Here is an 18204-nt window from a genome sequence, read left to right as displayed (position 1 = left end):
GTGTTAGTTAAATTTAATTGTTCTAAATAAAGTTATTCCGGTATTTTGATAATGTTCTTCCTAATTTTCAAAATTAAATAATTTTTATAAAAACTTAAGAATTTTTGATCTCGTTTAATTTGGTTTACATTAAAATAGGAATGTTGTAATTAATATAACGACAAGATTACATATACATGGTTTGAAATAAACTACAAAAAATATGAGTGGCCTGTTCTGACGCTACTCGACGAAAATGGTGTAATTTTATGAGCAAAACCACTTAATAAAGTGTTATTTAAATTTTATGAGCAAAACCGTTTAATAAATTGTTAGTTAAATTCATTATATCAAAAAATGGTATTCCGGTGTTTTGATCAATTTTCTACCAAACCAATAAAAACAATTTTTTTAAAAATAAAAACGAATGAATTTTTGATCTTGTTTAATTTGGTTTACATTAAAATAGGAATGTTGAAATTAATATCACGACAATAATACATGTAGTTTGAATAAAAATATGAGTTCGGTTCTTTTGTCAACGACTGTACTCGATGTTACCGTCGAAAATCTGGACAGTGGGAATCGCAGAGCGTTGAGGAGGGTAGCTTTGCGCGGCATTGGCCAGATGTGCAGGGGGGTAATACAATCTTATGGAAAATTGGACTGTGGATTTGCGTCGGGTAGCATCGGGTAGCGCCGCACAGCGTTGCAACGGCGGGTGTGTTCCATCTTTACCAATGCTGGACAAAGACGTTGCAGTTTCCCATGCATTTTGTCAATTTCTCAGCAGTATTTCTCGATAGTTTTAACAGTTTTAATTGAAGAAATTATAGTAAACAACCCCAGCAGTACACCATCAAACAATCACCATAAGAGTGGTGATTAGTGACCGTTAGTCGATGACTATTCAGAAAAACATTTTCTTTATCGTGCCATCGTTTCGATCTTTATTGAGATCATCTTCAGGGCCTGGGATTTACAAACATTGTTTAAATTTATCAAATACATGTAGGATGTGGAAACAAGTGAATTTATACAGTGCAAAATATATTTTATATTCAATCAAAGTATTTCTACTCACTCAAAGTGTTTGTCTTCTGTGTAATTGTGCCATTCTTGCGTGTTGTGTTGAGAGTGCCAGTGAGATATTTCTGTTTTATGTTTATATACGTTGGATTTTGAAGGGGTGGGAAAGGAAGCCAGTATAGAAAGACATTTTTATATAAGGAGTCGGCGTCTTTGAGGTGAAAAGAGCCGACGAAGGGAAAAAGCGTTGGTAATAGTTCAAAACGTTGACACGATAAAGAAAATATTTTTCTGAAACCTACATCACACCAGACCGCATCTCACGATCTCCAAATAATAATCCATAAATTTGATTTGATGATTTAGTTTTGTTTACATGACAAGCACATGCGAAAACATAACAAATTTTCAAAACTGCTTTAATTCTGCACCAACACAATAATAATGTACACTCAGCCATCCGTATGATACCAAAATCTACATTTCATCCAACGTCCTACAGATCCGTCAGTATGTTACCTACTCTGTACCACGTGTACACAGCTGACCTCCCATCCTCAAACCACCACCTTTGGCGATACAGCGACCCTCTCAAGTAACTCTGATCCAATAATTTCCATATGAAACTTTTAACATCTCACCCAACTGGGGCCTTGATTTGAAAAGGAGAGAATAATATTCAATCCAGAAAAATCCACTGACAAACCTTCACTATCATTCCAGTCTATTAATAATATTCCTCTCCAATTATGGACAATCTAAGACTGTACATGGACAAACTCTTGAATGTGGAATCCCCACAGAGCATTTTCGCGACTAACCGACGAAAATCTGGATAGTGAGGATCGCAGAGCGTAGAGTAGGGTAGCTCGCGTAGTATCGGGCAGAAATCCAAGGGGGTAATACAATCTTATGGAAAAATGGACTTTGGATTTGCGTTGGGTCGCATAGCGTTGCATCGGATGTGCTCCCAGCTGTAATAAGCGTTTTTATCCATCTGACATAAAAATCTTTATTTCGATTTACATAGAGTCTTGGAAGGCGTTTTCTCCAAAAATGTTATCCGTCAAGACGTGATCAAAACGCCTAAAAACGCGAGGTCTGTAGGCAAGAGGTCGGTTGAATATAGAGAGTGAGGTAAGGTTTCATGTCCTAAGTTCCGCAGGGTTGGTATTGCGACATGTCCCTGGCATCATCTAAACTGCCCGGTAAATAATCATCAGAAAAATCCTTGAAAAATTAATGAGTCCAACTAAACAACCCACACCAATCTAAATAATCTTTTGTCCAAGATGTACGTTCCACGTAACATACGGCAAATTTCATAAACCCTCCCGACAAATATAAATTCTCAAATACAAAAACTCCCGACGAATTACATCAAACCCCTCACTGGTGACACTAGCCTCGATTAAATAGAGAAAAATTGTCGTCTCATTGGAGTAATACCTGGAGTCTCCATTCTTGTTTAGATTGTGTACATATCTATATATTGTCGTTACTTGCTACCTAGTTGAAAGTAGTTGTAATAAACAATAAATATAAAAAAAATTAAAATATATTTTCATTCCTAACTAACAGAAATATTTTTATTTTTCATAACACAAAGCCGTTGCTGCATGATTTCTTTAGAAATGCATTCCCTTTCCTTTAATTTTATTTCAAAAGACGATCGGGGGATGGAACAATTAGAAAGAAAATACTTCCAGCTTTGGAAGAATTCGTCTAATCAGGATTATGAAACTGTAATTACTGATTTGCAAAGGTACAGATTATTAATAATTTATTGTATAATTGCTATGATGAAGGCCGATCACTAACTTTATCTTAGATAATTCCTTTCTTTTACCAGAAGCCTAATGAGATTGTAGAATAAAATATGTGTTTGTGTATAAATTTGCCTTTTTCGCATATGTTCATGTAGTCATTCACAAAATCATTGATAACGTTTAAAGGGCATTAGTTTTACTTTTGGCTTAGGACACAAAAATTATACCAGATTTCTTAAGCATGCAAAATTATGGTGGAGCAGAAATTTTCGTACAAGTGGCACAGTCAATGGGATCTAGCATTCGGCTATGTAAGTCCGTATTCATGTCTAGGGCAGATTTGGCATTTTACTCATTTTCTCTTTCTTCAGAGCGCTACGGTTTCCAAATACACACGAGACGCTCTTCTCGTGTCCACACGTTTTCTTCTTTATCGCTTAAAATTTGGATAACTCGTTAAAATGTTCTAATGCTAATCATATGGCAGTGTAGAAAGTGAAGTGGACGAGTAGAGTGTAAAATTCTTTCTTTTATCCTTCTTGGACGAAATTCCTAATCAAAAATTATATTTTTTCGCTTTATATCCCTTTTAATGTCAGAGCTTTTATGGATAACGTATTTCTGAAAGCTGCGGCCTTCGAGTGGTAACTATTCACGTCTCATTTCTTTTTTTAAATCTTTATCCCTTCTGCATACGACAGGGGGGTTTTGTATTAAGAAATTGATTTGGGCCAATCGAAATCATTGCAGCTTCTTTATTTTGCTCTTTTCCAGTGGGTTTGATCCGAACAAGTACACTTACCCTACCAAAAAATCTTGCATCCTGAAATTGCCACCTTGGCTTGTTAGATTGGTTAGGACGTTTTGGTGGAAGGCGGTGAGTACTGTTTTAAAATACATAAAGTTCAATATCATGGTGTATCCGTGTGCTAAAACACCGTTAAAAATAATGGTAATAATCTCTGGAAATATCTACCAAAAGCCACTGCGTGCTATGTTTACTTCCTTTCCGTCGTTTCTCCAAAATACATGAAACACAAACATTACGACCGTCGATGGGAAAAGAACATTATAATATCAGTTAAATTGTTATTTATCAGATGGCTTCAATAAATTATTACTCCCAAGTTTTACCTTTTGGTTTATTTTCACAGCTTTAGAAATTGTCCATAAACCTTTACATCCAAACTAATCCGACTTATGTACGATATTCGTCTTTTTATGCCAGTTGTAACATCAACATACAAAAATATGCTATCTAAGTTAAAAACGATCATGATATTCCAAAATATATCAAAAGAAGTAAAAATTAAATTTGCCCAAATTTGCTAATAGTTGAAATTATTTAACATGGGTCAATTTTATCGGTTAATTCCATAAATAAGAACTAAATGATAATTAATACAGAAGCTTCTATTCAACTGACAGCATTCGCTTAAAGCCATGAATAATTTCTTAAATAAAATAATATAATGCTTAAGAGACATATTTTCTTGGTGTATTGGTACCTTATGTTGTTAAATAGCCTACATACAGGAAAAAAGTGGTCAATAGAGAAAATAACAGATAATCGTTAAATTTTTGACGTAGTCTATGAAACATTACAAAAAAAAAATACTGTTGGTAGTTAAGTAGTTGTTTTGAAATCCACAGAGCAGTCACAGAAATACAATTTTGGCACAAATTTTAAGAAAAAAGCTTTTCCTGTGGAGTACGTCACTTCATTTTGCCAATAATATCGTAGTAGATCAATATTATTGAGCAAATTTTAAACAGTTTAATCCTTTGTAAATATTCAATAACTTTACTTTTTGCTAACATTTATTGTAAAAAATTAGCTAGATTTGCTGTAGTGGCTATGGTGTAAACCAGATAACTTATTTGGGTCCACATTACGGGCAATGAGAGACCCTGTCCGCATTAGAAATATGATGCTGAGCTTTATACAGGTTGATTTGCTACGAAATACAAAACAGATGTGGGTGATAGTGGATCGTAAAATGGATAAAAATGTCGCAAAGAACGGTTTTTTATCTCGCTTCATCCAAAAGATATATTTTTCTTCAAAAAAGGACTTGCTTACATAAAAACTATTTCCCTTACCTTTGTTATAGTGCCTAAATAACTAGACTTCTACATACAGTGGACTGTCGTCGAAAAGATATGATTTTTTCTGAGAAAAAAAAACTTACTACATAAAAACAAACAAATTTTTCCATTATCTTGGTTAAAGTGTTTAGATAATTAGTCTTCCACATACAGTAGACTGTACAATGGAGAAAAAACCGCAAATTTTTTTTTTACCTCTTCTAAATAATTAGTCGTCTACATACAGTAGATTGTAAAATGGGGAAAAATACAGCAAAAATGTTTTTTTTTATCTCCCTCCATCGAAAAGATATGATTTTTCTGGAAAAACAAACATATTTGTACCTTACCTTTGTTAAAGTGTGTAAATAATTAGTCTTCCATATACAGTAGACTGTACAATGGAGAAAAAACCGCAAATTTGTTTTTTTTTACCTCTTTTAAATAATTAGTCGTCTACATACAGTAGATTGTAAAATGGGGAAAAATACTGCAAAAATGTTTTTTTTATCTCCCTCCATCGAAAAGATATGATTTTTCTGGAAAAAACGAACTTGCTACATAAAAAACATATTTTTCCCTTACCTTTGTTAAACTGTCTAAATAATTAGGCGCCTACATACAGTGGGCTGTAAAATAGAGAAAAAATCCGCAAAAATGTTTTTCTTTACCTCCCTCCGTCGAAATGATATGATTTTTTTGGAAAAAAAAACTTACTACATAAAAAGGAACATATTTTTCCCTTACCATGGTTAAAGTGTGTAAATAATTAGTCTTCCACATACAGTAGACTGTACAATGGACAAAAAACCGCAAATATGGTTTTTTACCTCCCTCCATCGAAAAGATATGATTTTTTCTGGAAAAAAACGACCTTACTACATAAAAAACATATTTTCCCCTTACCTTTGTTAAATTGTCTAAATAATTAGCTGTCTACATACAGTAGACAGTAAAATGGAAAAAAATACCGCAAAAATGGTTTTTATCTCACTCTGTGGAAAAGAAATGATATTCTTTTTTTTTAGAAAAAAATTAACTTGCTACAAACATAGCTTCTACATACCTTTGTTAAATTGTCTAAAGAACGAGTCTTTTACATACAGTAGACAGTCAAATGTAAAAAAATGTCGCAAAACTGTTTTTTATCTCACTCTACAGAAAATATATGATATTCTTTTTTTCCCGGAAAAAATGCACTTATTACAAACAAAACATATATTTTCTTTTACCTTTGTTAAATTTCTAAAGATGTGTCTTGTGCTTATAATAGATTGTTAAATGGAGAAAGTCGCCGCGAAAATATATTTTATCTCATTTTGTAGAAAAGATATGATTTTTTCAGAAAAAAAGGATTTAGTACATACAAGAACATATTTTTTCCCCTACCTCTTTTAAATTGTCTAAAGAATCAGCTTTGTACTGAACCCTTTCAATTTGCTTGAAAGCCGTGTCGCTGGCAAAAACCTAAAAAATGTAAACATTGGAGGAGCTTAAAGCGGCCCATAGACGGTCAATATTATTGTACAATATAGATTGCACAATAATTGAACGGTTGCCCCTTAACGTTCAATAATATTGTACAAAATTTTGTTTGTGCAATGAACTGTACCACTTGTTGATAATTCACAAACTGACTGATATTGCGCAATAATGCCAACAGACCGTGCATTGTTTTCCAGGTTGTACAATATATTTTCAACTTTTCGTCAATCATGCAACGTATTGCACAAACTTTCAATATTGTCTATATACGATCAATTAAATTGCACAACCCAAAATATTGTGCAATAATATTGATCTATGGGCCGCTAAAGATACCTCTTGTCCCGAATATAAAGCGGCCCATACACGCTCAATATTATTGCGCAATATTTAGGTTTGTGCAATATAGTTGATCGTGTGTAGTCGAAATTGAAAGGTTGTGCAGTATATTGTGCTAAATTCAAATCCTTGAAAATATATTGTGCAAACGGGAAAAGGTTGTGCCGTCTGTAGGCAATATTGCGCAATATCCCATCAGTCAGTATCAACAGTGGTAGAGTACGCGTCGTCATGGCTGCCAAGGAAGCTGATAGGCAATTCATTTTCGAATTGATTGACGTTTATCGTGGCCTTCCAGCTCTGTGGGATGTGAAGTGTAAAGATTATACTAATCGTGCGAAGAAGGGGGAGCAGTATGAAGTGTTGTTAGAAAAATACCGCGAAAAATATCCGGAGGCTGATAAACAAGAAGTAGTGAAAAAATTAATTCTTTGAGAACAAACTTCCGAAAAGAACTAAAACGGATTCGTGATGCGGAGAAAAGTGGTGCATGTGCGGAGGATGTGGAGCCTTTGCTTTGGTATTTCGAAGAAATGAGGTTTCTACAAACTCAGGATACCCCTACTCCTTCAATCAGCACGATGGACGTATCTGAGGATGGTATTGTGAATCTCAGCAACGAGGATTGTGTACTTTTCCCTATCAATTAGCCACTGTTTGGTCCATTTTCTGCCTTTTTGCGAGTTCTTTTTCTTTTTCGCACTGGCACCCACAGCGATAATCACACAACACAAATCACTATCACTCAACATGACTTCACTACATGAAATTCTGGTTGGAACTAATTGCACAATATATTGCCTTGAAGGTTGTCCGTCTCTGCTCGCGATTGTGCAATATATTGCACAACTATCAATATTGCCTGCATACGATACAATTTATTGCCCAAATCAAAATATTGCGCAATAATATTGAGCAGTGTAGAGCCTCCGTCAAAATATTGTGCAACCCACATTGTGCAATAATATTGTGCGTGTATGGACCCCTTTAAGAAACAAAAATGTTCCAAACCCCTTGAGCTATTTTCATTCTTTTAAGTGATTTTTCTCTTTACTTTAATTAATAGTTTCCATTCATTTTTACCTTTAATAAAAACAATTCGTCGTCAAATATCTTGTAATATTTTTTAAATTTCATTAGTTTTGTGTGTGTGCGTGTGTGTAACAAGTCTTATTTTGACGAAAATTTTTTTAAAAGTGTGATATAGAGTGAGTTAGAAAGTCATTTTTGCGGCATCCCACTTCATTTACAATCTCAGAATCATTCAATTTTTTTATTTCTTAGAGTGAACCACCCTCTATAAAATGCCAGCTAACTGGTAATCATTTCAACGACAAATTACCATTTTTGATCAAAGATAATCGGCGCATAACGGTAAAGGGAGCTTGCTGTGAAACACGATTCACCCAAGATATGCTGACCAATAAAGATTTGGACTGCTGGATTTATTGTTGAATCCTACAATCTTTTGTTAGAATGGAGAGACATCGGAAGGAAGATTTAACCAACTGGCAAACATTTAAAAATTTGACGTAAACTTTCTGTTGACGAAAGGATTGTAAACAGGGTAAACATAAAAAAAATGTGTTTAAATGAACAAAACAACAAGCTGCACTTTAGATTTAAACATTAAATTAATGTAACAATTAATTAATTAATATAAATTTACTGCATGATAACTAAATATAAGTGTTATAATACTGTTTGTTTTTTATTTGTAAATTGCTAACTTTAAAAAAAATATTTTCGTTGATAGGTCATCTTCTGGCACCCTGATCCTCATATTTTCGCTGTATATGACGGACAGGCGTTGGACAGGATTAACAATAAGCATATTTAAATAACGCACATAGAAATACATAAGTAAATTTATAAATATGATTAAAAAAAATAGCAAATATTATAATAATTTAATACAAAGAAATATTTAATGTGTAGCGTCAACTTCGTGGTCCTGTTGGAGAGATACTAAGAACTGGAACGTCTTAGCAAAACGGTGGTTGTCTGCGTCCCTGGAAAAATAGGACTGAAGGTAACGAAAAGCCTGACTAGGTCTGGACTTCCCAACCTCCGGTCCTAACCACACGCTAAAAATACTATAAAAAACAACGATTAAATGGAATTGGAAGAGTGAGCCAAATCGTCAGAGAAGTAAGATCAAGACCCGAGAAAGAATAGGTCACAAGGACACTTACTTTTGAGCCAAAGCCCGCAATGTTCCGGCAATTAGATAAACATGTGTACCACTTAATTGAAAGGTATCTTGGCTTTACGTAGCCAGGAGAGGGATGCCACCGGGCATGACAATTTTGCTTGAGCGCGGCAATGAGTATTTTGGTACTCTGTTCACATTTTTGGAGAAATCTGTTTTATTGTGTGTTTATTTCGTTTTGTGTATACTGTGATCTCTCTTCTCGGATATAGGGCTTAAGTGAATAAATCCTCCGGCGCCTCTGGTTTATAATCAGTTTTATTGCTCATCGTACATTCTTCATGCAGGGGAAGAATGTTATCGGGCAGGATGTTTAAGCCTTGAAGGCTTGATGTCCTCTTCTGGTGACGGACGTACTCAGGTGACTGATCTCAATATAACTGACTATAACCTGAACTGGCACTGACTCCAACTCTTCAACTTCACTTCAACTCTCGAACTCAACTCTTTCTGACTGCCGCTAAATCTGACTTCATCTCAACTAAAACTGACTCCCGGTCTATCGAACAGGCTAGTCTTATACCCTTTTTTTCGGTTGAGAATCTTGGAGGGCGATGACTCCGGGTCTCGGGTCCTGGCTATGAAGGAGGATAGTGGTGGAAAGGGGGAAGTTCCGTAATCATACAAATTAATAACAAATAATAACAAAATTAATTCTTAAGCAATTATATTTAACTTTTTTTAAACTCATTTTTTATTTTGATAAATTGAATTCGATACTGAAGATTTAAAAGCGATACTCAAAATTATCGGTAAAAAGTAACGATACAAGTATCGGTCACAGCAAAGTATCGATACTTCGATAGTAATCGAGATATCGTTAGAGTATCCATACCTGAAAGAACCGAGAGGACATTTTGTGGAAGAAACCAGTACCGAACAACNTGTCCGCAGTTGGGAGGGGAGTATTGTTTAAGAAAACAGGAGGGGAGATCTTTTTACGAAGAGTGAAGGTAATGTGGGTGGATTTTTCTGTGTTAAATTTTATCCTGTTCTTTTTACACCAAGACTCTAGTAGTATGATGTGTTGTTGGAGGTTACGAGTGGAAATGACAAGATCGGAGTTGCTAGAGAGAATTGCCGTATCGTCTGCAGATGTGAATGTGATGGTTTCGGGATGAGATGGCATGTCAGCTGTGAAAACCTGGTAGGGGCCAGAACGGTTCCCTGAGGAACACCAGCATGGATAGGAAAATACGATGAGAGGGAATGGCCTTCGATGACTTGGAAGAATCGGTCAGTGAGGTAACTGTGCAGTACGAGATAGTAGGTGGATGGGAGGATGTCCTTGAGCATGAACAGCAGGCCCGGGTGCCAAACTCGATCAAAAGTTTGGCTTACGTCAAGAAAGGCTCCGGACAGTACTGTCCCATCTCAAGGGAGGATGAAATAATGTCTACCACGCGGTGACACTGCTGGACAGTTGAGTGGCGGTTGCGAAAACCAAATTGATGAGCTGGGATTATGTTTTGTGAATTTAGAATACTGAACATTTAAAAACTATTGTCAAAGGAATCGGTAAAAAAGTCTCGATCATATGAAAAGTATCGATACTTCGATAGTAATCGAGATATCGTTAGAGTATCCATACCTGAAAGAACCGAGAGGACATTTTGTGGAAGAAACCAGTACCGAACAACGCTTTTTCTTTACCTATTTTAAACTATTAATTTTAACTATTTTAAATACTATTTTAAAATGAAAACTTACCATAGAGAGAACATTATCTTGTAATAAATATTGTCTTATAAATCAACTTATCAAATTACATGGTGTAAAAATGCTGATTTAAAAAAATCTGATATTAGGACTCCAAGTCTAAAATTTAACCAAAAATTTTAGTAAAATACATGTTGTCTAACGAGTCATAACACACATTTTATCTTACTCCTCGTAATTGTAATCCCCTCATCGAAATATGTTAAATTTCTTTAATTCACAAAATGTATAAATGATAAGTTTCGTGGTCCGCTTAACCAAATAAATTCTTTTCAATTAATTAAGGTTTTGTTTGAGATAAAAAAGTCAGTGAACCAAGCGGGATTCGAACTTACGACCTTCGGCTAAATACGCCTACCGCTTGAGCTATCGTGACTTCGATCCACTCGGATACCAACTTTCAACCCCACCTTTTGAATTTTCCCTCCTTTTTGCCATTTTTCATTGGCCATTTCATTTGACGCCGAGAATCCAATCCGATTACATGACATTTGAAAAATGGCAAAAAGGAGGGGAAATTCAAAAGGTGTGGTTGAGATGGGAAGTTGGTGTCCGAGTCGAAGTCAAGTGGTAGAGCAGCGGCGTATTTAGCCGAAGGTCCTGGTTCGAATCCCGCTCGTGACTAACTTTTTCATTTCAACCAATACCTTACATAAAGATTAATTAATTGAAAGATGTTATTTGGTCAATCGTACCTCGAAATCTAATGGAATTAAATACATAAAGTTTCGTAAAGTCGCATAAATTCACTTAGTGTTACTGACTCGTTTGGGGAAATTTAGCATGGTTGAACGAACACTTGCCATATTCTCTTTCCCATTGTATGCCCGATAAAAATAAGCGGTGTTTCTCGACTGGTCATTTGTTTATAAATTACCAATCTGTCCATTTTCCTGAACAATGTTGAATTCGTAGTTTTTATTTTTAAGCATTTTTCGTTTTTCACACTAGTCCACTTTTTTTAAGGTAACATTCTTTGGGTAGATTAAATAATTTCTGAAAGGCTAAATTTTTAAATTTTTGTAAAGGAATAAACTGATTCCGATAGTAATTTTTCTCAGGTTCGCTGAATCATCTTCGGTCGGGTTGAAATGGGAAGTTAGTGTCCGAGTGGATCAAGGTCACGATAACTCAAGTGGCGTATTTAGCCGAAGATCGTGGGTTCGAATCCCGCTCGTGACACAGACTTTTTTATCTCAACTAAAAACCTTAATTAATAATATATTTTTTTAAAAACCATAGGATGTACACTATTCATGATCACAATGTGGGTTATTTTAAATACAGTGTTATTTTAAGTAATAAAATTTATAGAAAATGAATTGTTTTCATCCTCCAGGAATATTTGTTTCTTTACCACGTGGAATCAATTGCACTCCCAATAAGTATGAACTATAAGAAATTTATAATGAGTATTCATGTTCATGTTTAATGACCAAAAGAAGTAAGGTTTAAGGTTATGGTTATGAAGTTATGAATCTGTAGTTTGGTCATTTTAAGTCATTTTGTTATGCCTATTCTTGTTGAGTTGGTCAGATGGCAATAAAAGAATTGGTTCTGTCAGATGGCAGCTTTGTGAGAATTGTTCCAGACGATCAGTTTACTATTCTGTAGTTTGAGGTTCTTGAGGTCTGCAGGGCGAACCGATTGTTCATTTAATAATGAGGTTTGAAAACAAAATTGCTCTTATGGTATTAATTGACCTAAATTAGGCAAAAGCAGTATTTTAAATATCGCAGACAGTAGTGACGAGACGTACAGAAACTTTAGCTCACTCTTTTAGCAAAATTATTTTTACGCGGAAATTTGTGGCTTTGTAGCCCTAAGTATGGCCTTTATTATCTGGGTTAGCGAAGTTGGGCGTTTTCTGTTTTATTCATTTAAACAAAATATAGAGACCAAAAACATTATTTAAAGAAACAATCAAAATTATTTTTGACGATAATCGTTTGGTTTGATGACAGTTTTATCGGTTATCTGCTATACATTTGTGACTACTAAATAGATACCAGTGTCAGAAGAAATTCTTTTGGCAATTTTAATAGAATGAATTAATTATTTTTGATTAAATAAGACTTGTTTCACTTTCATTTCAATACTAAATAATAAAAATATTATAGATTGTGGATTTGTTCGTCCCCCCGAAAATGCTTAAATTGTCACCAAAATCGCACTGAAAAGAGAAAACAAAAGGTTTATTTTTTTCCTAAGGTTATCTATTTAATGTTAGAGTGGTTAGGTCGTAACTCATAGGTGACAGTTGGCATAAAATCGTCGGGTAAAACAAATCAAGCCGAGAGGTGTATCGAGCGAGCAGTACGATGATATCGTCGTTCAAAGACGAATTGGCGTCATTTGAATACCACCAGAATGTTACGACGTGATGCCGCAATGGAAAAATCTGGTAAAGAAGGCTTGCTGATCGACTACGATTGTGAGACGGTTTTGCCGACATACGAGTCGGATTTTGAACTGGACACGGATGATGAGGTAGGAAGGAAAAAATTTGACCTCCAACTAGCTGACTATGGTCCAGAGGAAGACCCACGATGAATTTCAATAATTTTAATAATTCAACCATGCTTGGGACGTTAACTTAGAAAAGGCACTACTTATAACCGAACCAGAAATGACAATAAAAATAAATTGCTTCGTTTGTTTATAAAATTTTAAAGCGATGCGTAGCATTTAGATTTTCGGGTACCATTTTATTAAGTCCTCGACCTGAACTTCACCGAAACACGAATAATCATGGAGACTCTAAAGACCGAAATTACTAAAAAATCTTAAGTGAACCTTGTAATATTACTTACAATATTCAATTAAATCTTTCATTTTCCTTTTTCGATGTGGACAGTTGGGGTATTTTTGACCGTAATTGGAAGGTATTAACCGGACATTTTGGCATGATCATTGCCATTTTATTTATTATAACTAATAATTAGGTCATATTGAATTCAATATGACAACCAACGCACGTGGTCGATCAACAAATTGACTTAAAAAAAGTTAAAATGGCGTTGATTATGTCATAAATGCCAAAACGTCGCTTTTAATAAAAGAAGTTTTAATACTTTCAAATTAATGCCAAAGACACTATTAAATCATTTTAAACAAATTAAAATTTAAACAATTCATTGAATATTAATACTAATAAAAATATAAAATATTAATAAAATATAAATATTCAAATATAGAAACAAATAAGGAGATAAAAGGAAAATTTAATATAACATAATATTTTTTGTTTGTTATGAGTTGAGTTATACATACTGGTCTCAGCCTGATGAAAAATTTCCTCCTGAGGTCTGCAGGATGCATCTGTAATCGACCATCTTGGTGTATCCTAGCTAGGTCGGTCAGACGCATCGACAAAAAATGACAGACTGGCCAAACAAGGATAGGCGAATCAAAATGATCAATAAAGATAAAATTTTCATAATCTTCCAATAATTACAATCCTTATTTATAAAAAAAATATTCTAAATAAAATCAGAAGTTAATTATATGACAGCTTGAATTAATTTACTATGCATCAAGTTTGTGGTCAGTCAGCTTTGAGCTCAATCAATTGCCAAGCTTTCGGTCAATATTTGACCTCCTTCAGGGTTAAAAAAATATAAAGTTGATTACTAGGATTATTGTCAACAAAACATATACATATGAATACCCTCTATCCATTGTAATTTAAAATTCAATATTATAGCTTAGCCATGATAAAGGTCAAATATAAGCCGAAAGCTTATCAATTGATAAATCTCACAGCAATTAAAAAATCTGCTGGTCAATGATATCTATGTATATATATTAAAGTTTTGAAGACTCATATGAAAAAATTAAGTATGAAAGATTGAATTTAATGATTATTTAATTAATCCTTTGATAGCTAAAATTGATTAATGAATGTTTTGTTGATAAATCTCTTTATTAATTGTTAAATAATGTTACTCTTTTTTATGATAATTATATTATAGTATCGGCTCTCTTCGACTTACAGGATGATCCAAAAAATTAGTCTCTTCCTTAGAATTTATTTTATACCTTTTACTGATCACTTAAAAACATTATCTTAGGCATGAGTCAATATGGTATACTCATCGATTTATATATATATATTTTTTTTTTAAGTTGTACAATTTGATTTATTTTGTTTATGTTGTTTTGTTATGTTAAAAAGAAATTATCATAAAGCCAAAAGAAAAGAAAAGCACTCTGTTCTTCGATCAAGTTTTTGAGGGATAAATCCATCTCCTTTATCAGGTCTTGAAACTTTTTCCTATGATTTGAACCACAATTGTTATGTAGAATGGTAGTCTCAGCCAATCTATTAAGCTAAATATAAACCTCGAAAGGTTGAGAAAGAAACTGTTTTTTTTTTTTTTTTTTTTTAAATCAAATTTACCTTATTACTTATCTTTTACGTACAATTACAATTTTATGACTGTTATCAATCACATCAAGCTAATTTCATGTTTCAATTTTAGTCAGAAATTAATTTTGTGCTATATATTTTTTCTTTTTGTATAATTTGGAAACTTAAGGTGAAGGAATGGCTATCAGATTATTAAAACAAAATTACAACCCATTTTGTAAATATGTAAAATAAGATGAATAATTCAGTTAATAATTGTGTTATAAATATACCCTGTAGCCACAACAATTTTCGACTGCCCTAGTTGATATCGGGTTGCCTAGGAGCGAGTCAGTACAACAAAGAAGTTTCACAAGTTGCCTTGTTTATCTTGCCCATTTGAAACCTTACAATATTCGTTCACCGAATATATGGCGATTTACGGTGTAGAATGTATCACAATGTGAATTTCGATTATGCCATTGATGTTTTCAACTTGGCTGCATTCTTCCCTGACATAACAGACATTAGATAATGATGTTCGCATGGTATCTTCAGCACTCTAGTTGACACATTTCTCTCTGGGGTCCTATTTTTCCTTATTTTTTTGTTCGTTTATGAATTTTTGGCACAATGGCTAAACGACCTAGCAAAGACATCGAGTCCATCAATGGGTTTATTTCGGTACGTTTTTAACGGTGTGATTTATTATCTAGCATGTGCATATTTTTAATTAATTTGAATAAAGTAAAAATGTAAATCTACAAAATATTGAATATTGGTTTAAACTTTGCTTAATACTACAAGTGAAATGTTAAGTAAATAAAAAGTCAAGTGAGAAAATACCAAATTTTAAACAATATATTTTTTTAATTCAAATAATAATTTTTGGATCAACAATTAATTTGTTAGCATGTACCATTTAAATGCTGATCATAATTAAAATCAATAAATTTTTAGTTTGAAAAATTTATACAACTGTTTACATAATTTATAATACCAACCAGTTGGATTTGGCTTGACTAAATTTATTAATAAGCCTTTATGTTTAGTGCTCATAATTATTATTTAATTATTAATTATACTTTTATATAGTCTTAGTTGAGATGAAAAAATAAGGGGGTTTTGAACCTAGCCGAAGGTTGTGGGAATCCTGCTCATGACACTTTTTCATCTTGATCAAGACTAGATAAAAGTATAATTAATTGAAATTTATTAATACGACTTTAAAATGTTAGTTAAAAATATAACAATCCTTCTACACTAAACTAATTAAATAGTCATTAATTAATTAGTAAGTTTAAAAAAAAAAAATCAGCCTCATGTATGAACTAGTGGGGCGTCGGTGGCCGCAACGGTTTAGGTGTTGACACGGTGTTCATCTCTGTAAGGTAAAGGTCTCGGGTTCGAATCCGGAGGCTCTGCATTCGAACCCGATATACTTACAAATGGGCTTTTTTCAAAAACACCGGCACCCCAAGGTTGATATAACCTCTGCTGTTGCGAACCCTCGTTAAAAAACCCAGAAAAATCTCCTGTTGTGATGTTTATAACAAACATTTAAATATTTAGATCATTATGTAACTCAGCTCTTATTTTATTTTAGGTTAACGACGATAAACCAGTAGGAAAGAGTACAAAAGCTGCATTGAAGAAAGTAAAAAAGTCAAACGAGAGTGGAGCTGAAGGTTCCACGAGTAAGCCGACATTTCAAACTTTTGACACTTCTTTGGCCCCATCTCTAAAACAGCCTCTGAGAGTGAGTAGACAAGTGAAAGCCATTGCAAAACGAACGCCTGTTAACAGGACAGGTGCCAGCGCAGCGAAGGCTGTACCCAAAGAGAATAGCAAGCTAAAAAGTCAACTCAAAACTACTGCACCCAGCTATACGAAAGCTGTACCTAAAACAACAGTTCAAGCGACACCAGAGCCGAGTCCCAAATTTGAAAAACGGCCCGCGGCAAAGCCAGTTCTGAAAAAAGCCGGGGCAACGAGCCAAGTCAAATCCAATATAAACTCACCGTCAATTCAGAAAAACCCTGTGAAGGATAAAGCTGAGAAAAAAAATAACCGGACAAATCCTGACCTCACGCCATATACTGGTTATTCCAAATGTAAGCCATCATTAGTAACAATGCATTTCCAAAATTAGTAATTCATAATCTTACAGTTAATGCAAAAGGAGGTGTTGCATATAATTACACATTAGGCCAACCTAAAAAAGTTGTAACCAAAAAGGCTGCTGTTAAGAGATCACCACCTAAGGAAAAGTACACAGAACAGTCATTAAGTGAATCGTTTTCGAGGCAGAGTACATTCATCAAAGATTCAGATGCAAAGTCAATCGCCGAAACTGATGCCAACAGTGAAATACTCGGTGTAAGTGTGTACAGTGTCCTTATGCGATTTACATCTAACTTTATATGATTCTCACTTAAAATATATTGTGCAGGAATACGAATCGGATTTTGAAGACCCATCAGAATCTGAGGCAAGTGTGCCTATAAAAAACGAAGCTTTAGCCACTCAAGAGGAAAAGGAGCTCAGCAAGGTGGATTATTCAAAACAAGACAAAGGAAAACACAAGAGTGATTTAATTTTAGACTCACGACCACAATCATCATACCAGGAATTAATAGCAGAGTCCAAGGCAAAATGTTAGCACATACATTAATAAAATCAAAATCATACTACAAAAATATTGTATACGTGGCAGCTTATACAATCAATGTATAAATTGTATCTAAGCTGCTCGATTCATTTTCATTCCATAATAAATTCAGCTTGAAGCTATATAAACTTTGAAAATTTAAGAATTAATCATAAATTACAATTAATTAAGGTTTTTAGTTGAGATAAAAAAGCCAATGGCACGAGCAGGATTCGAACCCACGATCTTCGGCTAGATACGCCGCAGCTCTACCACTTGAGCTATCATGACCTCGATCCACTCGGACACCAACTTCCTATCTCAACCCCACCTTTTGACTTTTCCCTCCTTTTTGCCATTTTTCAAATGTCGTGTAATCAGATTGGATTCTCGACGACAAATGAAATGGCCACGGAGAGCTTTAGTGAAGTATACTTCATTTTCAATCATTAAATTCACTAATTTCGTGGTCTGCTTGACCAATTAATATATTACAATTAATTATGGTTTTTAGTTGAGATAAAAAGGTCAAGAAAAATGTCAAAAGGTGGGGTTGAGATGGGGAGTTGATGTCCGAGTGGAT

General features: G+C 34.1%; 1 protein-coding gene across 4 annotated transcripts in view; it reads left to right on the top strand.

Moving 5' to 3' along the window:
- Positions 1-2802: 2802 nt before the first annotated feature.
- Positions 2803-18204, top strand: part of LOC106670427 (WD repeat-containing protein 60) — a 29192-nt gene continuing 13790 nt past the window's right edge. Inside the window, exons 1-6 of one of the 4 annotated variants that reach the window (XM_014400755.2) lie at positions 2811-3088; positions 3149-3421; positions 3552-3654; positions 16578-17085; positions 17142-17350; positions 17424-17628. In XM_014400755.2, coding sequence (XP_014256241.1) covers positions 3384-3421; positions 3552-3654; positions 16578-17085; positions 17142-17350; positions 17424-17628 — 1063 coding nt within the window. In that variant the 5' untranslated portion in view covers positions 2811-3088; positions 3149-3383. Of the gene's footprint in view, positions 3089-3148; positions 3422-3551; positions 3655-12832; positions 13111-15368; positions 15656-16577; positions 17086-17141; positions 17351-17423; positions 17629-18204 lie in introns of those variants that run through there. The other 3 variants (XM_014400757.2, XM_014400756.2, XM_014400758.2) reach the window with 3 other exon arrangements.

Source organism: Cimex lectularius, unplaced genomic scaffold (genome assembly GCF_000648675.2).
Source record: "Cimex lectularius strain Harlan isolate CLEC.00 unplaced genomic scaffold, Clec_2.1 scaffold103, whole genome shotgun sequence".
In the NCBI taxonomy this organism is placed as follows: Eukaryota; Metazoa; Arthropoda; class Insecta; order Hemiptera; family Cimicidae; genus Cimex; species Cimex lectularius.
This window is presented reverse-complemented; position numbering and strand designations above follow the sequence as displayed.